The sequence below is a fragment of the Eleginops maclovinus genome, chromosome 4, assembly GCF_036324505.1.
Source record: "Eleginops maclovinus isolate JMC-PN-2008 ecotype Puerto Natales chromosome 4, JC_Emac_rtc_rv5, whole genome shotgun sequence".
Classification (NCBI taxonomy): domain Eukaryota; kingdom Metazoa; phylum Chordata; class Actinopteri; order Perciformes; family Eleginopidae; genus Eleginops; species Eleginops maclovinus.
The window spans coordinates 19,183,664-19,206,840 of record NC_086352.1 but is presented as its reverse complement, the minus strand read 5'-3'; the positions used below and the strand labels follow the sequence as shown (position 1 = coordinate 19,206,840).

The 23,177-nt window shown below is 38.5% G+C and overlaps 1 protein-coding gene across 2 annotated transcripts; it reads right to left on the bottom strand.

Moving 5' to 3' along the window:
- Positions 1-984: 984 nt before the first annotated feature.
- ano5b (anoctamin 5b) lies at positions 985-22,707 on the bottom strand. 2 transcript variants are annotated; one of them, XM_063881225.1, is made up of 21 exons: positions 22,406-22,707; positions 17,009-17,053; positions 12,679-12,743; positions 11,075-11,182; positions 9,566-9,634; positions 9,112-9,396; positions 8,833-8,952; positions 8,330-8,445; positions 8,086-8,220; positions 7,277-7,382; positions 7,002-7,062; positions 6,401-6,552; positions 6,246-6,320; positions 5,916-6,141; positions 5,638-5,807; positions 5,139-5,236; positions 4,472-4,602; positions 4,131-4,336; positions 3,754-3,941; positions 3,198-3,303; positions 985-3,104 (listed from the first exon to the last, which is right to left on the bottom strand). In XM_063881225.1, the coding sequence occupies exons 1-21, from the start codon at positions 22,482-22,484 to the stop codon at positions 2,880-2,882; spliced, it is 2,766 nt and encodes a 921-aa protein (XP_063737295.1). In that variant the 5' UTR covers positions 22,485-22,707; the 3' UTR covers positions 985-2,879. The 2 variants fall into 2 exon arrangements, with proteins under 2 accessions (XP_063737295.1, XP_063737296.1); XM_063881226.1 differs by lacking the exon at positions 17,009-17,053.
- Between the last annotated feature and the right edge of the window lie 470 nt (positions 22,708-23,177).

The window sequence follows — 23,177 nt, the reverse complement described above, 5'->3', positions numbered from 1 at the left end:
TACCCTTGTTGTTCATTTATCCCTTGATTGTATTGTATAGTATTTGATAGCATAAAGTCTAATATAGCTGTAAATTGTTACTTTTTCTGTGAAGCTGGAAACTGTGGAATTAAATTATTATTGTGGAACTGTAGTCATTTTCCGACTGTTCATTTGAATGCTTATACTAGATTAGGCAGGGAAATCTGTTGGCACACTAGCCCCACCAAGATTTTTTTTCACCAGCCGCCACTGCACGGGACCACGACTCTTTGGAAAGTAGGACTATAATACTATACTATCGCAAACGAAGCTGTAAAACACTTACAGGTAGCAACCCATGTTCTTAAGAGGGCTTTTCATGACAAAGCACGTAACAGGGAAAAGTTAAGTAACTGTAGAGGTATCACAGACCATCCGAAGTGAAACCACACAAACGCCAGCTGTTGCTTTCACGCATTAGCTAGGTAACAATGGCAGCAGTCAGAGACAAATATTTATACACAGCTTGCTCGACAACTTACCTTATAATTGTTCAAAATACAAAATAAGCCTTCAAGAAATTGTCAAAACCCACTCCGCTTCTTTTCTTTTTCTCAGTTTCGGAGTTAGCACCAAATAAATGTAGCGCGTACAGCTGAACCAACCAATGTACACTGCGCATGCTCACACATGAGGCGCGCCCCACCCACACCGCTACTTTTCCTTTAGATTGAATTCATCTTCATTGTTTTCTTAACCCTGACATGTACAGTTCATTAGACTAGAATGTTGTATGTAAATTCGAGAAGCTATGTAGTTCAACTTTTCTTTTAATGAGATAGGACTATATATGGAAAAAAATCAAAAAAAAATATTGGAAAACTTCTTCAAAAGCATAGTGTTTTTATGTCTTCATTGAGGATCCTTACATTGAGATAAACTCAATGGTAAGCATCTCATGGCAAATGTATTGTTGTCATGTTTTCTGTTGGTATTCATGCAATGTTCGAATAAAACTCATACTATAATTACTTCTTTTTATTTATCATGTATATTAACTGTACAATAGGCTACAGTGAATTTAGAATAAAACTGACAACAATTTCCAGCAATTCATGCACATTAAATCAGACAAAATAGCAGCAATGAAAACGTACATGACACAGGGTTTGAATAGAGATAGGAAACTTTGGCATTACAAAAGCATAGAAAAACGAGTAAGCACAGAGTTTTGTTTAAGGCATTCGTTTGATTGGAAATACATCATGCTGCAGGATCACACTCTGCACACATCTGGTATCTGCGTACTGTATTACGTATTACTGTGTAATGCTCATGATTGATCCTGAGATGTGAGTAAATGAGGCTTAGATTTTTTAATGTCAAACATAATAGCTGATAGCTGAAATCTCAACTGTATCATGTAGAGAGTCAAGGTACAAAGAGGATTCAATATAAAACAAAGAAAAACCTGTTACACTTAAAATGATAGGAGTAAATGAGGTGATCCTGTAACTCATAAATAGATACTGTTTAGTTATGAATCTCTCTGGAGGTTTTTTTTATGTCTCTGGTCCCTTGTAGTAAGTTTTAGTATTAAATATACTGAAGTGTCTGAACTAATACTGGTTGATAGTCATTTATGATGTGATGAATACAAAGTTAAAGAAAGGATTATGATGTTACTGTTAATATAAAGCTTCAGACTACAAAGCAGAAGCATATCAATAAATGAGTTGCTTTACAACCAATTTCCATATTTGATATTTTCTTTATAGCTAAAGCATCACCTATTTATCAAAGACTAGGTTAGTAAAACTCATTAACTCATTTATTTTTACAGATATGCACACTTACATTGTACCAAACCAAGTTCTTCAACTGTCTGTTCATCTGTGAAGGTTCATTATGCCGAAAACATGTGGAGACATAAAAAAACATGAGTATAGGCCATTTGCTACCCAAGTATAACAATTGGAGGAGTAAAGCCAACACACGGTCAACTTAAACTTTCACACATAAACTGATTGTACTAAACCTGAAAATCTGTCAGGAAATGTTCTACGTGTAGAACTTTCTCTTTGTAAAAATTGTATAATTGGTCCCGAAGCAAGTTTGACATACATCTGGAAGATAAGCTTGCAGCTGCTCTATACTGCCAACTCATGCTGGAAGATACATACTTCTGATTGTTACAGTATCACTGCACTATGACAGAGGTAATTGGTTTTCCAATACACAGTTTGAACGAGCCTAACAAAATTAACTCAAAGAACAAAACTGAAAATCTGATGGCCCAGCTATAGAACAGTGGACCTAAACATTATGCAGCAACGGAACAAACAATATTATTAAAAGCCTACCTCCAAACTTCAAACAAAAAGATAGGTGATGTATAAGATATATCCCTTGAATGATATGAGTTATTTAATTTTTTAAAAACTCTTTTTAACACTGATATCTTTTCTAAAAAGCCCTTCATCTTGTTTTTTCATCAGAAAAATCACATGCAAAACATTTAATTAATGATATGATAGACATCTCCTTAAAGGGTCATTACAACTCATTTTACATTTTCAACAATACTTGGTTATGAGTACATGCAGCCATGACAATTGGGGATTTGAAGGCATTACATGGGAAATGATACAAGCTGCAGTCACAATCTTTTCAGCCTTCTGCTGTTGTTTTCAAACTTTCTTTATATGGCACAGGAGTGTTTAAGCGAAGTGAAATGTTGCATTTGAATTTCTGATGCCTCTACCCAGATCCTAATATAGGAGTCCATCCAGCAAAAAAATATAATAGCATTTTTATCCCAAAGACAGAATCTGTGTATATGAATGCTGTCAGTGAGGATAAAACTCTCACACATGCCCATTCTTGGCTTTGTTAGTTAGGAGTTTTGAGGAAGCAGGCTACAGGCACTCAGACAACACTTCTTGTTTGTCTGTCATTGAGGATATTTCTGATGATTGCTCTGTGATGAAACTGGCACTCATCTGGATTTTGACCTTCTCCACCTCATAGTTATGCAGGTACTCTTGAATCAGGTAGCGCTCTCGTTTGAACCGCGCCTTCACAACTGATGGGACGTCTGGGATCATCCACGCCACAAAGAACTTCACCACAAAGACAACGTGCTGCAGAGGAAGAATTATCACACTGTCAGATTATAATCCTTTAGTTCTTAACATTTATACTTTAGTAAGGAGTGAGACGCTGTTTTGTCTTACCTCCATTATAATAATAAAGGTCATTTTGGCTGCCAGGATATGCCAAAACTGCATGGTGTGATTGTACTCCCTCGGGTGGCCCGGAGGGTAACGGTAGTCACGGTATCTGTTCAAATATATATATACAACATATAAACAACATAATAGCTAACATGTAAGCAAATTATTTCTTATTTAAACTTCCATCAAACACAGAGCCTCACTAGTATTTAGTTCAGTTTTGTGACTCGAATTTTGGCCTAATATTCACTCACATTTAAGCTCTGAGGAAAATATATGACTCCCCATGTAGTGACTTACATCCTCTGTCTGTTTGTTTATCATAGTGTACAGTGGATTTATCAAACCATTTTCAGTGAGAACAATTGCCCAATGCAGAAGGAGAAAAAAACGCTGTGAAACTGAATCAAAACAAAAGTCTGGCAGGCTTTAAACCCAAATCAATGAGTTGAAAGAATGAAAAGCTCCAAATTGCTGTGGGGGGAATACAGAGTCTAAAGCTCTTCTAAAAGTAAATTAAAGCCAGATGCACAACAAGCTCTTTAAGCTCTATTACCTGCAGGTGGAAGTCGTGTTATCAAACCAGTTGACTCGCTCTTCGGGCATGCTGACAGCGGGTATCTGATAGATGTTGTATATTGACAGGCTGTTGTTAACGTAGCCCGTCATGCTGGCATCTTTACCATAGGCATACAGAAAGACCATACGGGGGATCATGTCGGAAGTAAACGCCATGATGAAAGCCTGGGACAGAAATAAGGACAAAAGGATTTCGGTTAAATGCGAGAAAAAAATATTTTTATGAATATTGTCCTTCTGAAATCCTTGAACACATTTATCATGCAGGCAAATAAAGACATTAGCACAGATTAGACAAAAAACACATTGATTTGTTGAACATTTTGTGTGATAAAAATATGGTGATGAACCTACATTTGTAACAACAGACAGAATGGCCACTGCGTTGAGGATTTCCTGCCACGCTCCAATGTTTCGGGCCTTGGACGCCACCGGTCGTCTGAATTGGGTGGTGAACTTCCAGGAGTCCACCCTGATCTCCAGGATGTTGTTGAACAGAGCCAGGAGAGGAGCCAGAGGAAACGAGGCCACAAACAATGTGATGAAACCAAATTGGATCACTGAAAAAACAGGCAGACAGAGAGTTAGAGATGGAAGTGTAATAAAAGGATGGCAAAAAGACAACATCCTTTAATCCGGCTCTTCTGTCCAGATATGATCTGTGTATTGTGAACAACATCAGAGAAGTATCTTACCCATCTCCAGATACTCATAAAACAACCCCAGTTGGCTGAAGTTCAGCAGCCTGTGGTCCTGCTCCCAGCGGCTGGAATGATTCTCAAGATGGTGCCGTCCCTTCCTCCTACTCCACCAGTTACGCATCAGCCTGTTAAGAAGCACATGAAGATAAACTGCTGAGACCTTATGTGGCAACAACACATTTCCAGAGAAATCGGCACAGTAACAATAACATTTATAGTTGGAGAAGTCTGGTGGTTGCTTTAAATAAAATTCACTTATGTATACTTTTTAACCTTTGATAGGAACAAGATCAATGTGTAGTGCACACAAGGTACGAATGTGATATAGAACCAAATATTGTAACGTTTCCCTCAAAGGTTTCTGATAGCATTTCAGCAGGTTTTATACATTTGTTTTGGGGTAGAGAAGCAATACCATGACATTCAGAGGTAAAACATTTGTTGGGGATGTGGATGTGTGCTTGTGAACTAATATTGATTTTACTTATTTGCAAAATATTGATCTTGTTAAAAAAATAAAATAAATGAATGCACTACAAATAACCAAAATGCGCTGTTAAACAAACACCTTCATTGAAAGCTATTCTCTTGTTGTTGTTTTGGAATGAATAGGCGACAGAGGGTAAAAGTTAAGAGATGAAAGACTGGGCGGCAGACTCACGGCAGCAGAGCTTCCTGAATGTTGCCCCACAGTTGTTTTCCTGCCATAACAATCACAAGCTGTGTGGTGAGCTCAATCAGACAGCCTCCGGGGTCACACTGGGACAGCAAGGGGTTTTAGATTACAGAACACACTTATTCAATGCACTTTCTGTTGGTGGCACCAGATTATGAAGCTTTCCTCACAGGTTAAAATATTTGGATAAATGTTAATAAGGTTAAGGTTAGTTTTTTATATAGCACATTTCAGACACAAAGGCAATCCAGTTTGTGCTTTAAATAGACAACAACACACAACAGTTAAGGTCAAAATAAATTGAATCAAAAGACAATTTCATAAAAGAGATAGAAATTTGTGTAACATAGAGTTTGTAAATACACATGCTACATGCTAATGTAAGTAAATATGGCATAAACCTGCAATTTTCAATAGGGACATTGACAAAAAAAATCTATGTACAGTAATCAAAGTAAGTTTTACCCGGGGCAGGAAAACCTACCTCCTCATTTCTTAGTTTGCCGAACATATATGAGTAGTCGCCAGGATAACCGACAAATTTGCCTTTGAAGAAGGCCACGTAGAAGCACGATGAGTAGTAGTTGACAAACTGGAAGAGGAACATCTTCATGGTCAACCTATTCTCATACTCCAGGTGGGTCTTTGGGATTTCTGCAGGAAGCAAACACCAGATAGTAGATCAGTGTAAGTTAAGACAAAATTATGACTCTATTGTTCATTTCTGTTGATTCAGGAAAATGTCAGATAAAATCTATTTACCCATGTCGGTGATCCAGACGGCCACCCTCTCATAAAAGAAGTTGAGGATCATGATGATGACAAAGTTGATGCAGGAGGCAGTGACAGAAGTGGCGAGCTGTGGAGTGATGAACCTGCCCACCACCTGGATCTTTCTCAGGGGGTCTTTAATGATACTCGCGAAGGCAGCATACACCGCCAATCTGTACGCTATAACACCGATTATACAGGCCACAATCAGAGAGATCTGTGGGGAGAAGACAAACATGTAAAAGTGTTGACAGTAAGTGACTAAAAAGGGACAATTGGTATGTTTTATAGTCAATATAAAGAGTCTTAATCATCACTCACCCAGAATATAACAGTGGCAGAGGAGAGACAGAAGCGAACACACTTGCTTGTAGTGGGAAGATACGGCTCCATTTCCTGGAAGATTATTATTGTGTTGGAAATAGGTAGCATGGAATAAGTTGTACATAGTATGCGTCATGTTTTCTTCTAAGCACCTGAGTGATCTTGTTGAGTCTCTTGTCGGTGCATCGGATCTCAAACTCGGGTCGGATTTGAAGCTGTTGCTGCTCCTCTTCAAAGTCCACCAAGTCCCACTCGTACTCCAGACGGGCTTGACGCCGTTTCCAGAACTCCAAAAACAGAGTGACTGCCAAATAGATGTGAAAGAAAGAAACAAAATGTAAGATCTCAGTTTGTCACCACTCACAAATATATGTTGTTGTTTAATGAGGTGTCTGGTAATCTGCATTTGTTTTCATACATCATGTTGCAATGACTAAAAACAGAGAATGGCTGTGTTGAGTTTTAGGAGAGTTTATGTTTATGTTTCAACTGTGACAACACTTCTTGGCTAACTGCTCCTCATGAGGCCAGTTTTCCATTTGGCCTTCAGTGTGCTGGGCAAGCTTTCCGACAGCTTAGTACATAACAGCATAATTGTGCTGGCATCTTGTTCTTGGCTCAAGCAGTACGGATAAAGGTAGATGCTTCAGAGTGAACAGGCTTTGACTGTGAGAATCTGTCTCACAGGCCGGGAAACAAATGGGATCTCCTCACAGGTTAAACGCAGTGAGAGCAGCATCGACAAACACTTACCCCAAATCCCCATAAATATGGCAAAGAATACCGTTCCTTCATTATCAAACAGATGGGATTGCTGAAAGAGAGAATATGGAAAACATGTGTTTCTCAGTGACACGCTTGGCATAAACAGGGGGACATACTGCTGACCCAGCAGGTTACAATCTACTGCAGATATACGAGTACATTTAACAGACCAATGTAGTAAGATAATGTTTGCAATATTCACTTTAAGGTTAATCACTGTTTTAAAAATGGTGTTCTTTGACATATAAAGTGTAATATTTTACCCAGGATGAGAAACATGTAGAGTTGAGCTTCCAGAAAGGGCACTTCTTATCACAAAGTGGACACATCACGATACTGCCCCCAATCTCGGGGTCACATATTTCTTTGCTACAAGGAGAGTAAGAACATATTTTTTGAATTCACCTTCCCCTTATCCAGAAGTCATTTAAAGATAAATACAATTTTAAAAAGAAAGGTAGTACAAAGCAGTATGTATTGATGTGTCAGTGTAGCATCCAATTTTTTTAACAGGGCATCATTTCATTGGAATCTGAAATATATCTTTAAGTTATAAGGTTGAATATGATATAGCAAAAGTATGTGGATACCTTTGTTTGAATACTTGTCTCTACTGTTGGTTTGAGGCTTGACACTGGATGTGATTAAATCTTAAATATCTAACTTTATGTCCATAGTTCTGGTTAGGCCATTTCCTCTTTCAAAATAATGCCCCATGCACAAGGTGAGGTACATTAATATCTAAAGATCCTAAGTTTTGCCAAAATAACTTTACTGGCCTGCTTTGAGCCCAGACTTCAACTTGCCATCAATTTTGGGATGGTCTAGTCAGGCCTCGTTGACTCACATCAATAAACCTCACTTATGTTCTTGTGGCTTAATAGGAGCAAATCCCAGCAGCCAGTTTCCACACCCTGTGTAAAGTTTACCCAGAAAAGCTGAGGCAGTAATAGCAGTGATTTAATGATTTTGTAATGATGATTTAATGATTAGCAAATAAATGGTCAACAATTACATATGGGTATATTATTGAGTTGGTCATATCTTTTTGGCCATATTGTTATCAACTCACCTTGACCTGTTGTCCTCATAACTGAGCACTCCATACGTGAAACATATGACGCCCATGACGGCTGCCAAAAACAGCATCTCTGTGTAGAAGCCCAGCCAGGCAAAGTAGATCCCAATCTTCTCCCCATAGTACTTCCTACAACCAAAACAACACACTTAACTCTGCAGTTAACTGTTCAGTAAAAAAAAATGTTGAATCTAGTTTGAAAACCAAAGATGGCAGCATTCAGGTGTTGCTTGTTTACCTGATGAGGTTGAGAGGCTGCTCTTTGTAAAAGCAGAGAAACCGAGCCCAGTGCTCGTACAAGTTGTAGCGCTCACTCTCGCATTCAGCGTTTCTTGCCCTTTTCCAGTATTGACACTGAAAAGAAAAGAAACAATGCTATGTGGGTTCTTGAGCAAAAGTTATTAGAAAATTAAAGAAAAAGAGCCCTCTAAGAACTTGAATACTTTCTTTGAAAAAATATTGTTGGTGCTTTATAATGTCATTACTAAGAAACATGATGATAAAATCAGTGTGTTATGTTTAGACAATGCTGATTAAGATTGTTCTGCTCTGGAACAAGAAAACTCATAAACAGAGACAAACATACTTGAAATATGAGTCCTGCATTGAATCATTAAATACAAGTCATAACATTAGAAGTACTGAATATAGCATTGCTATTTAAATACAGAACTGAATCTGTCAGTGTGTTTAATTATAATGTGTTTAAATAAAAGCAGCCTTTTAACTAAAGTTGCTTACATCATGAAGAGGAAAGGCTGCCGTATACGTCCCATTGCTGAGTAATCGTTTGATTCCCGTCTTGTCTTTTTCTTTCCGAACCTCTTTGTTGTACGGGCAACGAGCCAGGATGTAGTACACCTTACACGGACAGGATGCAACAAAAATATTAGGGGATCTAAATTAGCAGGAACTGTGCAGCTAAATACATTTAACTTAAATGCCAAAACAGGTAAGCATCTATTCATAGGCTCCTAGGGTCAGCCTGTCGAGAATAAGTGTGAAATAATAAAAACTCACGATTCTGTTTCTTGTGGAGGGCGGGAAGAAGGTATCCTTGTCACTGATAAGGAAGAAGTCGGTCTTGTTCTTGTCGAAGGGGTAGGTAAAGTAGTCCGGTTGTGGAAGCATGATGTGCTCTGGCAAACGGAAAGGATGCGAGAGCCACTCCAGCGGGACATCATGACCACGGGGGATATCATTCAACTTGAAGGGGACTTTAATCTTTAAGATGTCAGCGTAGGTCGTCAGTACATCCCATGGAGCATGGATCTTCAGGAAATATGTCTTTTGGTCTTTTGAGTCCTGATTAAAGGACAGATAGAGGAGAAACAATATACTTAATGTTTCAGTACTTGTTAGTATTATGGGTCTAATTCTGAGCAATCCCTTTAAGACATTTTCCGTATAACACGGTGTGCCTCTGCAAGCTATCCACTAGGTGGTGGTGTTACTCTGTGGTTGAACTTCTTACCGATTTGTCTTCAGTCTCCAGCTCAAGACCCTGTTTCTCAAGGTTGGCCTCAAACTCCCTCCTCCACTCCTGAGGATGAAAACACAGACAACAGAGCATTAGAGCCACACACACACACTCACACAGTCTATGATTGTTGTGTTATATACCCATCCATACAAGAGCAAAATAACAGAGCCCCTGTCTGAGTTTCTGCATTGTCTTTGTTTGGTTACTGATTGGTCAAAAAGGGGGCTTGTCTGTCACAAAAGAGACTTCCAAATGAGTTTAGGGGACAGCAAATGCCTCTTTCAGTGGAAACAAGGGGAGCAAACCAATATAACTGACCTAGCTTAATACTGTGGGGAGAGCAGGGATCACATCTTTAGATATAACCCTGACCAGTTTTCAAAAAGTCTGGTACTGTGCTCAAAATGTGACCCTGGAAAAAAAGAAATATTGTGTCGACTGCCCACATCATCAGGAGGTGAAAATGATATAAGGAAACAAGCTTTCCTGCATTGCAGTGCTGTTAAATCACACAAAAAAACATATATATACATTTTCAATCAACACTTAACAAAAAAGTATGGCAAACACAAACATTAAACTGCAATAACAGGCTGACATTGTAATATGAATACATAAATAACATCGCAGGAAAGGTTAAAGGTGCGGTTAAAAATGGTTTTCAGAAGCTACATATTAGATCTTTAAACTATGCCTCAGTTTTGATCCAGCAAAACACAGAGCTAAACTAAACTTAACCTATGAGTTTACAGCGTGATCTTCAGTACTGTGTGTGTGCTGTGCAGCTTTCAGGTGTGAATATGTGAGTGTGAGGTTGAGAAAGGAACAGCTGCTCTTAGTGAAATCTCTGTGGATAAAATAAGGTTGAAAATGTGTGAAATATGATACTTACATTTACCTATTATAACAGGAAAATATTATACTCACTTACTTACTTTTATAATATCATTGAATGATTCTTATTTTCTAATGTTTATCTCCATTTACTGGCTTTCACGTCTTTGCTCAGCTTGGGAAATGTTCTTATCAAGAAGATTTGTTGCCATGTTGTTAGTTACCCTCCCTGTGCACCAACAGTATGACCTTCAACTTCTGTTGAACTGAGAACCTGATACTGCCTCCCTAACTCCTTAAACTTCTCCTCTCTGTGTTTAAATATCCAACCAAAACTCTATTCTTGGTCTTCCACTCTGCAGACAGTATGCTCTCTGTATAACTGACTGAACTTTCTTACAACAAATAAAATACCTCAACGACAGCTGAATGGTTTGATTCTTTATCCACAAATATGTATCCAACACCTTTAAATACTCAAGTTTTTGCTCACAAGCTATTTAACTCAAAAACTGGCGGCCACAAATAACGTCTGTCTTTGGAATCTCACTTCCTTTTTCTTAGCATCATGTGTTCTGGATATAAATTGTGTAACATCGACAGTATCACAGTTAATCACTGCCCGCACTGTAAAAATGCTGATTAGTTGTAGTCTGTTCCACTTACCTGTTTCTTTTCTCCATCTTTATCATCAACATAAGACAACACATAGTCTATTCGCCGAACTCCATCCCTGAAGAACACAGTGTCCTTGTTTGGTTGTAACTTTTCTGTCTAAAGGAAAAAAACAGACACAAAATATGTTTTGTAGCGGGAGGCGAAAGCAAACAGACAATCATAGTAATGCAATACTTGAGGTGCTGACAACGCAAGAAATGAAACTGTTGTAATCTTGAAGACAGACACGAAGGGCTCCGACTTTAACATTGAGCCATTTATAATATTGTATGGAGAGGTCAAGGTGTATTGTGTCCCAAAAGTATGTAACATCAAAATGTAAGTTAAGTGACTGTAGGCTACTGACTCCAGTGCATGGGATGGTTTTGAAAAGTATTTTAACAGTTTGTTGGGAGGCCACGATGACTGCAGAGAAACCACTGGATTTCTGGACATGGTACAATCCAAGCCTGACATTATACCAAAATAGTTTATTCAGGAGCAGAAGCGTTCTGGTAATGTTCAAATCAAATATTGTATTTTACTTGTTGTTTTAATTGTTTTAACTCCCACATTTCAAATACTTTGATGCTAACTGTTCCCTTTTTATTAATCTGAATTGAAATATTGAAACTAGTAACATTACTGGTCATTAACAAATAGCACTCTTCCTGGAAATGAGCAAATTACAAGAGAGATAAAATAGTCTTCAGATTGGGATGTACTGTAGATCAGGCTCCACAGAGCTACACTATAAAGGGTTAACCACAGCTTGAGTCCCCAGTGTGCTTAACTGTTTTTTTCTGAACCCCACCCAATGTTTATCTGGCCCTCACATGCACACTGACCATGTAGTAAGGGCATGAACGCTGCTAGTGATGGTTTATTCGATCATGTTCTGAGCTAATGAGAACATTTAAAACATAAGGGTTTGATTGATTATCACTGAGACATTATGCAGTGAATCCTAGTCTCATACATCACAGAAACACAATATAATCAGTGTTATGAATTAAGATGGGTAAAGCATGCAGGGTTGACTGTATCGCTGAGGGCCCACAAGACTGACAACAGGCTGCTGTTCTGTTTGAGCAGGGAAAGTTTATTTCAGTCCCACTGTTCGAGACAAAAGAGCAGCTTTTGTGAGGTCTTGTGACTCAGCAATGAGAGCAGAGAGTCAACAAAGGGTCAGTCATAAAAATAAACACCGGGATAAACAATATTATGGCTACAAAGAAAGTAACACAAGCTTTGAAAAGGTAACACAAATTCTACAACTGCTGCCTGCCTGTAATCTTATATCAGACTGTTTATCTGACATTTTAGCAGAACAATTACAATTCAAGAATATAATAATAAAAGGAACAATTTGGGGAATTATACATTCCCTTTCTTGTAGAGAGTTGTATAATGCTATTTAGTCGATACATTAAATAAATAAAGCTACAACAAGTAAGAAGTTATTTTCAGCACAAAGACAAGTAAACAGGTTGAGAAACAAACCGTTTTTATAATCAGTCATTGTGCTGAGCAAGCTAACAACATTTAACATGATTGCAATGGGTTTCCCAAAATATCCATATTGACGCACCAACAAATACACAAGAACTTACCTCTGCCTGCCCAGGCAGCGTCGCTCTTTCAGATAATGCACTGACACTATTCCCACCATTTTCATCTGCAAAAGAAACAAATTAATTGTGCTATATTTTTAATATTTTTACTTTATATAAAAACACAAACAATGCCTTATGCATTATGCACAGGGAAAAAGTTAATAATAGGAGTGAAGAAATAATACACATCACATTTATAGTGCTTTCTGTCAACAAACAACTAGCATAATTATTGTTTATATGTTTGAGTGAATCATTATCTGAAATGTTTGTAAAGCAAAGTGTTCTAATGAGACCATGATTGTTCTTTAAGATAGGACAGTTCAGTTTAAAATGGTCTAAATAAAGACATACGTTTTGTGTTCAATACGTTAAATTGTCTGTCTGCATAATCAATCTATATATTTCTATATCAATGTTATTATATGAGCACAATCAGTCGATGGCTGAGTGATCAGTAGCATCGAAACTCAAACAGAGGTAAGATATTGCTGGTTTAATCAAAATACATCAATCAATTTATAAATATTCAAAAAGTTGCAGATTTAAGGATGTATAGAATATGCAAGTAGAACAGTATTTAATCATCTATTTCACTTTCCTGTTTACATGAAAGACACCCATGGAAAGAGAAAAACAGCTCAAAAGATAATGTTAGAAATGTAATTGTTGGCTAATTTGAATATTACGTATTATATATATTTATAAATGTTTGCGGCAGCCTACCAAGAATACATAACTGTATTTTTCTTCTCTCCCACCTACATAGCAGACATTTGGCTAAACTAAGTTAATCTCTGTTTGAATCCATGCAGGATATGTGGTGTACAGGATAATAATAAGGTTCAGTCAAAAACAAACCATCCCTTTAAGAGTAATGAGCCGGCCAGTAATTGTGATGGCCACGCATGCATCTAAGACTACTCAGTCTAAGAGCGGCCAATAGAAATCAGCAGACTCTTGTCATGTTTGTAAGCATTTATAGGAGCCGAGAGAGAGATGACGGCCACAAAGGCAGCAGCGCACACAGACATACACACTTCCACATATCTGATTCAATCTCTAACACACAGCATTCCTGCAGTGCCACTCTCTGTCTCCTCTCTGGCAGAGGGAATGTGCTCATGTAGCATTGCTTTGCTCCCTGCCTGCTATTATTCCTGGATGTTGGGAACACAGCACTTCCTGTGGGGGAGCCTGGAACGTGCATGATACGACAGTGAGGGGGAGGGGCCCGGCTTAGAGCTGCTGCCTACGAGAAGTCTTTCCTCTCCCTAATGAAACACGGAGACTAAGATCTCCAGCTTCTTTCAGCTGCAACCCAGACAACTCTGATGTGACGGACAGCAGTGAGACCCAATGATAGAGGCACTGTGGGTTCTCCATGTGGAAGCTCAATGACAGGGCTGCAGACTCACTCAAGGAATGAAAATATGCCAGCATTTAGACTTTAGAAAGGTCAAAGTCCCAAGTTGTTTTTTCCAGTGAGTTTGTGGGAACTGCTGTTGCATTTGCAGCTGAATCTGTTTTTTAATCTAACTTTTTTCCCCCCTTTCCTGTTTTTTCTCAGTTCTTTGGTCTCACTCCAACTGTGCACAGCCAGTTGTCAGAGCCTGGCTTGAGCAAACTGAACCAAACGGCCAGCAGTGTGTTATAATCTACTTCCACGGAGAGACAAATAAATGGAGAGAGGGGTCTTCACAGAGCAGCCTGCCGTTTGTAGAATTGAGCAGCAATGGCAAACAGTGACTAGCATAACAAAGGAAAAAATAAACACTACTGTATATTCATATCAAAGTTATTAATTCATGCAAAATTACCACAGAAACAATGGCTGTTAAAGATGCACATTAACTAAATCAAACTCTAAAAGTAAAGCTTGTGCACCCAAACCACACTTTCCGTCCAAGGAACCCAATTACCCTTCGGCTGCTGAATATGTACAGTGGTTCATGTTCACATGAACACCAGCACAAATACCGAACAATGTTTACCAGTAACCTCTAATGGGCTCTCAATCAAAGAAGCACTTTAAACCACCACTCAAAAGGGAATTAAAGTGCACAAAATGGTCAGTGGCTGCAGAATAATGCCAAATCTATCAGCAGCATAAGTGGCATAATGTATACCTCTTTCCCTTAGCTTACTTTAATATATATAGAAATGTATTGAATCTTTTTATAAGCTCTTGGGAATTTGACTAACAGGGATTATTTTCACTTCTGTTATAAAAAAGTGAGTCACAAGAGACAAGTTTAGAAATGAACGATCAAAGTTGAAGAGGCAGAGATACACTGATTTCTACAGGTCAAGCTCCACTCTCAGGCCTTGATGAAATCACTCGCCTACACTATCAAAGAAGGAGGTCACTGGTGCCAATATATCAATTCCTTAAGGTATGTGCTCATCATGCAGAGAAAAAAAACCAGCAGGGGCTTTTCACGGAAGTAAATCCACTATTTCCCAGCCGACTAATGCCCCAACCTAATCCACTACAGCCTGATTACGTTTCCATTCCTGACGGTGGCCTCTGAACAGACCGCCTGTTTCCCGACTGCTGTCTTATTTGATGCATTGCCCTCTTAGAAGTGCACATTCTATTTTACAAGGCAGCATGTGTAACTGGCAGGAGAGCGGTCCCTTCAGTGAGTCATCAAAAGAAATGTTATGAAGGGGAAACTGCTTCTCTCAATCTGAACTAACATCCACGGTCTAGTATTTGTCTGGGGAGAGGATGTGATACCTCAGCCACCCACACAACCACTTAGCAACACACACACAAAACAATACATCATTTATATTTCTCAAAATCAAGACTTCTCATAAACTTGCCATCTAGTTATGACACTTTAAAGGCTAAACACACATGTACACCAACAACAGTGGTGGGAGGTAACTAAGTCGTTCACTCAAATAATGTAATTGCATACAACTATTAAGGTTATGTACTTAACTTAAGAGTTTGTTTCTAGTTTACACTATTTATTACATATATAGTTATTTTTGACTTAATAAGTCAGTATTGTATTTCTATAAAAAAAACGCCCCACTTGAAAAATATCAGGCGGTTTTGGATTAAACTACATTCAAGGCATCAGTGATATAGATATCCTTTAGGACATTGGATAATTTAAGAACATATTCAAGTAATAATTTTGTACTTTTACTTAAAGGTCCCCTATGATACTATTTTTATCATTATATTATAGGTCTCATATACAAGACATGTCTCTGAAGTGTTTGGCTCGAAATACCATACAGATCATGCATTGTAGCATGCCATTGAGCCCTCTGCTTCAGCCCTGTTTCAAAAGTGCTGATTCTGTATCAGTAGCTTTAAATGCAAGAGAGCTGCAGCTGTCCACACCCCTCTGCGCAGTGTTTGGTTAAAGAAAACACTATGGTGCTCTATGGAGATTGCAATGGTCAGTGGCTAATGGATGCACAACCCCAAAAATTGTTGTGACATCACAAAGTGGCCAACATCTGATCAGCTCATTTTCAGACAGGTTTTACACAAGTGGATCTGGACAAACAGAGAGACAATCTTTTTTCCCTGAAACTTTCCGAATCTCTTTCACAGAGAGGACACATATTTATGTTTAAAAGACATGAAAAAGTGGATTTTGCACAATACTGTAGGTGACATTTAAATAAAGTTGGATTCAAGCTGAGAAGTCCAAGGAGAATCAAGACATGTTCTTGTGTGGTAGTGCATTTTATTTTTAAAAAGATATCAGATATAGATAGGATAATGATATGTGTAACCTTATATTGTCTTATGTTAACCTTAAATGTAACATAGTACTTCCAATATTGACATAAAACTGTCACGCTCATTGATGTGCGACCTTACCCACATTTGCATGATGCAACCCGAGATATTAAAGAAAAGCTCACACAGTCAAGTACATTTTTTGATGGTTGACAAATGTATACCCTCACAGGATACAGTGTCAAATTGGCAAGCATCAATTGACCTGAATTCTGTGGGCATATGCCTCTATACACAGTATATATGAATACATGCATCAGTACAGATCTGACACTCCGGCCATAAACACTGGAAACAGCACACATAGCTACCAGTAGAAAGGCTCTGCAGATACAATGAGAAGCTGAGATGGAAGCTAATACAGCAGACGGACACACACATATCTGGATCTGATTAAAAGACTTACTGGAAAGCAGAAATAAGAGAACAGAAACAGAAACCTGGTACATTATTGAAGAGAGTCTGGCATGATAAGAAAGCAAGAGGATGAAGTGAAAAATAACAGACAGGTGGACAGACAGGCGTCACATAAAGCCTCGGATCTGCCCGTACCTGAGTGCAGGTTTATCCTGAATGCGGTCAACACTGCAGGACCATCTTTAAAGGACAGACAGACAAAGGTTAGTGTTAAACTGTGGGTCAGGAGAGGAGAATAAGCATGCTTACAATCTGCTATCCATAAAATAGTCTCACAATAAAAAACAATACCCATGGCCTACTTATTGTGAGCACTCCAAGAAAGTAATCATCGTAATGTCAATGTGTCCCAACCCCTCCAGGAACCCTGTCTGCACTGTGCAGCTCCTTCAGCGACAGGCTGCTGCACCCACGGTGTCTCACGGAGAGATACCGCAGGTCCTTCCTTCCTGCAGCAGTAAGACTATATAACCATCATGGTCCCTGGTAGACCCCCCCACATATATAACAACACAGACTATGTTGTTGTGCAATACCAATTATATGCACATATATGCCATTAATAACTGTGCTATATATACCTTGCTGCTATTTCTCTTACAGGTTGTGTATTTTGTGAATTGTGTAATTCTTTTTTTATACTTTTAATTTTCTATTTTATATATATATATATATATTTTAATGCATGCTTTTTTTATCTGTCTTTAGCTTTGTTGTTGCTGTAGCAAATGCACATTTCCCCTCTGTGGGACGAATAAACGCATTGTGATTCTGATTCTGATAAAAGTTTAGCAATTCATTTTATCTCGTGGTGATCGTACCAGGGATTTCATCTGTAGCTCAGCATGTAAGCAAGCAGTGATGATGCCCTGGGTGAATCTGGTTAAATAACAAAGCAAATAGTTTTACTATGACTCAAGCAAGCTGTGTAGGTGTCTACTGTCTGAAAAAAGCAGCATTAACAGCTCTTGTGTAGCTCCCCCACGAGGCTGGCACTCAGCTAGTCTGCCCTGTTTACTCTTACCATTGAGTTGCTTTGCAACCAACCAAGACTTACCAACCACAGATCTGTAACATTAAGTAACATAAAGGGGGAGAGATACAAACATGTCAGATATTGCCCTAAACCTTCCCTCTATGCACGAGATGTATTAGTGCAGAGTGGGTTGTGACCTGGTCCGTCTAAAATATTGATGTGATACAGGTTAGTACTCTGGTCTAAATTAAATGGGTGGAAAGTCATTCCCCATTCAGCTAGGCGAGTGCCTGTATTGATTGTGGGAGGGAGATTAGGCAAATATAGCAGGGACTCACATAGCAATGGTAAAGCAATAATCTGACATATCGTTTCCTTACAAAACACAAAGTGAGTGAACTGATGTACCAGGCGTGGTGGGTACCATGTTACAGTGAAACCACAACATCCTGAGCTCAAACCGGGTCCAAGCCTGCTATGAGAAGACATCCTCTCTATCTCTCTCCCCATATTTCCTGTCAAGGCAGCTAACTAGTTGCAAAAAGGAAAATATACAAACTACTCCCGCCAATTACGCATTTTGTTATAAGAGCCCTAGAACAAGGGAATACAACAAATGTTCACCTCAAGGTCTATGAAGAAGCTGTTCAGGGGCTTTCAATCATATAACATGATCAGTCCAGTTTATTTTGGTCCATGTTGACAGCTCTAAAACAAGTACTTAATGAATCTTGGGAAAATTAGACTTACAAACACTCCGCTGTAATAATGTGGACGTACAAATCTTGACTAGTAGGGAGAGAAAACCAACTGATCAAGAAACATATTTAATTTTTACTAAGTAATGTGTCTGAAGAGTGAGATGGGTTTTTGTGTTGCATCACCATCAGGCTCATATCATAATGTGAAATACACAGTTTTTCATTTCTTATCGTCAGGATGTTGTAGACCAAAGGGCGGAGGGGGGTTCCTGACAATCCCCAGAAAGCTTGCACAGTTCAAAAACACAATCGACATTGTGTGCAGGATAGAGGAGATAATGTAATATCTTGATAAGACAAAACATAGAATAACATACCATGTTTGATATCTTTGAAAGTTTATTGAGAAGGGCATGTTTGAGGATACGAGTTGACATGGAGTTCTAGTATTTGCAGATTAGGACAGAGAAAGTTGGTAAATGGTTGCATGATATGCAGCCTCTGGCCTGGTTGTTTGGTTGATGATTTGTGTAGGCTGGCAACAGTGTAATAAGCATGCCAAATTCTGTAATATCAGTTGTTTTATATCCAGATTACGGAATGCTTTATTAAGAGACACAGTATTACTATCTGACAAATATAGTTCCCAGTGGCACAGCTGTTCCACAAACAGCTCCCATGAAACATGGTGAGTGTCGAGAGCGTTTGTTTTCCCTTGTTTAAATGTTTAATGTCTATACCAGAAGGCCAGGCAAACAGACCAAGGCAGAGGGGACACACATGGAAGTCATGTTATACACTTAGACTGCTACATTTTAATTTAACAAAAAAACATAAAGCTTGAAAAACATTATTATGATCCCCAAAGAAGGCTAAACAAAACTACCCTAGTACTACCCTAGTTTTCCTGTGGCTTGTTGAGAGTGAAAAGCCTGGTTGTTCCCTTGTCTTATTCAGTATCATGCCTCGATCAAAGGGGATAATGCAATTACAATGCCTGTTTCCCTAGCAACCCTTTGGCTCCATTTCACCTCTGACTGGAAGATGAATTTATCTGCCATGGCTCCAGAGAGCAGAGCCAGATCACCTTTAATGGATGCAAAACCCTGAAAATATGAGTAATGATCCTCATATCATAAAGATTATCGCTATACTGTCCGTGATAAAGGCCAAAAAAAATAGCAACCCACTACAGATAAGCTTTTAATCAAATTAAAAAGATAAACTTAACGAGGATGACGCAAAGCACCTGCAGTATAATAGTTTTCCATGCAGCAGTGCATCTGGGGTCATCCTGCAGTTATCATGGCTGTCTCTAAATCTGTGTTTGGGCAGCGTTGATGGAGGTAATACACTCCAAACGCACACAAAGTGAATATATCGAGGTGAGGACAGATCCTTTCCTGTCTTTTCTCTCTGTTTCACATGTGGCTGAAGGTCTGCCCTGATAAGAGCCAGAACAAAGCCTCTGCAGAACAAGAGCAGTCTATTAACCCTCAGCTCATCCATGATAAACAGGCACGTGTCTCAATGAACAACTCAATGATCATTACCATTTAAACAGTGTGGGATTCACAAATGGAAAACGTCTGTTTGGGATGTCATTAAGTTCACTTAACACACCTTGATTCAAAGTGAACACTTTGGCATAATTTACTTTACTTATTTTTCTTTCCCTTTAACGATCTTGCGGATAGCTAGACATATGCAAGGCTATGATAGTAGTGGGCTTCAGGTGGATTATTTTTATAAGATAACGTAGTTACAGATTTTTATTACAGTTAAGCTGATACATTTTATTATGTTAAAATATTGAAATAATTAAAATAAAAAAATGTAAAAATATCTCATTTACTAAACCTCATTCCAAAATGTAATCATCATCATCTTCCAGTGAACAATGCTATTTCTACTTAATAACACTTTATGCAGTAATTATGTAGGCCTAAACATATGCCTACCTCTCAAAGCTGATTATAAAATCTTGAAATGAGGTTGACAGTACTACGTTATAGAATCAATATCTTTATACCCCAATTATAACAGTGCTGTAACTCATCTTAATGTATTGATTGCTTTTAGAGTTCTTAGACGCATATTGTTAGCTTATCATATTGATGCTTACAATGGGCTTCTGGACTCGTCCATAATTAATCATCCATTAGGTCCAGTGGTTCTACAGCAATAGTTTCATTTCAGAACTAAATGAAAACATTAGTCTATAATTCTCTTAGCCTCTTCGGTAAAACCCAGAGGCTAACTTTTCTTATCACAGGAGAACCAGACTTTCTCAAATGTACGGGAACAAGCAGGGTTCAAAAGATATGGTCAGTCAATACATCTCATAAACTTTCTGTGTCTTGAGAGTATTTGCCATCTGTGCTTTGCTCTTCATGATATACATTCCCAATCTGCAAGTTTCTGATGGAAACGATAATGTCTCCGATTACTGGGCTTATACACATTAGAGCTCCAGCTGTAGTTTTAAATATGATACTTTACATATCATTATGGAGTTAAACAATGTCAATGAGAGAACACAACAGGCTCAAACTACAAATGTTAGTTTACAAAATAAGTCAGGCATGGATTTTGTAAACAGGTATACAGGACATCTAAATAGTGAATCAGCACATTGTCCCAAAGCCATTACCTTATAACTGTACATTAGGCTAATCAGCTTCCTCCAAATCAGAAGTTTAAGTTTAATTACTAAATCACAAGTCATTTTATCTCTCGGTCTTAAACAAAATATTTCCAATTTAAGTTTTGCAGGGCTGCAAGACCACTTGTATCCCTGTTCTTGCTATCACACTAACACAGATTAAATTGTCTTTTGGCACACAGGGGGATGTAAGACCAAAGTGCATTTTCCAGTTTGAAAGATTTGCTGCATATTATCGCTACCACAGCAATGTCCTCCCAAGCTGTTACGTTCTTAAGCTATGGGAGGCAGCATGCATTACTTAAAAGACCACAGAGCTCAACTACATTGACATATGGAGCTCAATGGCAGAAGAAACGATACATCTTAACTTATGTGGTGTATACTGAGATGACTGCAAACAGAAACATAGTTGATGAGAGCAAAACCGAGTGGCTAAACTTCCCAGTCTCTTAACAGCCTGATGCACCACACTGCTTGAAATCACAGACTGAAAGTAGTTTCCTATGAAGCATGACTATGTCAGAGAAGGCAATTTAATTACACATACACATTACTAAGCTTGACAGATAGCAGAAAGGGAGAACATTTTACCTGGGATATTCTGCCACACTTTGAAATCAAATTGTTACATGTTTCAGTTATAATGTTAAGTTAAAGATTGTCTTTAAATAAAACATATTCTACAAATCATATTGAAATCTGTCTTTCAGAAGGACGAGACAGTTTTGTGGAACATTCCTGAGATCCAAAGCAAAATACCCAGCATGTCTGTTTTGATCCATTTGCCTCCTGGCTTGTCATGGGATTGCTGCTAACTTGCTGTGATGTATTATGCTATTATGCTGTATTAGGCAAAACATGCCATTATATGTGGTACCACTTGGAATTTTTGTACTGACATGTTTTGCTACATGCAAATTAATTTTGATACACAATTTGCTTTAGAGGGCTTATTTTTACATAAGAATACATTCATTAAAGGTCTGTTTGAATTTAACTATCAGTTCTTAGGGACAGGAGCAAGAACGAAGCATACTGCCGTACATGGGGTAGTCAACGACACCATACTGTTGTGTTCTTTGCCAGATCAGCTACTACAAACAATAGTAGAAAGCCTCTTTGACAGATTTGGCACAAGACTCACGTGACCCATATTTAAAGGTTGATGAGTGCATATGTTCAATTACCTGATCCTGTCTGTGATTCTGTCGCGTTCTGCAGCTCGATCAAAGTTTCATCCTTCGCCTTCCCGGTTATTCGTCTCATAGCGGTAGGGCTGTTATTCGGAAGGCTTCACCTTCTCAGGAGAGACAGCGGGGGGTGGGGTAGGGGGGTGTGTGTGATCCAGTCCCGATGATGAAGACTCCACCATGCAAGCATCAGCTGATCACACTCTGAAATCAATGACTTAGAGTCGAATTAATGAATGGAAAATGGGTCATATTTACATATTTGACCGATTCTCTTTGAAACTGTACCCTGCTGGGCTCCCTGGCTGCACGAAAAGAAAAGGCTCACATAAAGGGGAGTGGCATGGGGTTTTCCGTCGGCCAAATTATGTGCGAGTGCACCTGAGAGAGGAGGAGAGAAAAAAAAGTAGAGGAGGGTCATTTTATTTCAGCATGGTTAATATTTACGAGTCATATTGGTGTGGTAAAATAGCAGAGAGGAACTTGTTTGTTATGTTTTCAAATGAAACGGTAAATAACCACGAGGAGCTGGTTATTTACCCTCATCAATGGGATGAGGACATCTTGTGGCCATTTCCAAAAGTGCATGAACTGAATTTAGCATAGCCTTTATTATCTTTATTTGTGACAGTAAAGTAGTTTTTTTGTGAATTCATCACTTGTGGAGAGACATTGTTAACACTGTCGAATAAATTGAAACTAAGGATTTTACAAATGTGTTAAAAGCCATAATCTAAAACAAGGTTTTGGTTGCAGGCAGTGTGAAATC

Excerpts from the sequence above, each read along its gene's own strand:
- ano5b (XM_063881225.1), bottom strand. The coding sequence starts at position 22,484 with ATGAGACGAATAACCGGGAAGGCGAAGGATGAAACTTTGATCGAGCTG. Across the intron at positions 6,142-6,245 it reads CTGCCACTGTTATATTCTGG|ATCTCTCTGATTGTGGCCTG; the intron begins GTGAGTGATGAT and ends TTCTCCCCACAG. Across the intron at positions 3,942-4,130 it reads TTCTGTCTGTTGTTACAAAT|GCTTTCATCATGGCGTTTAC; the intron begins GTAGGTTCATCA and ends TTTCTGTCCCAG.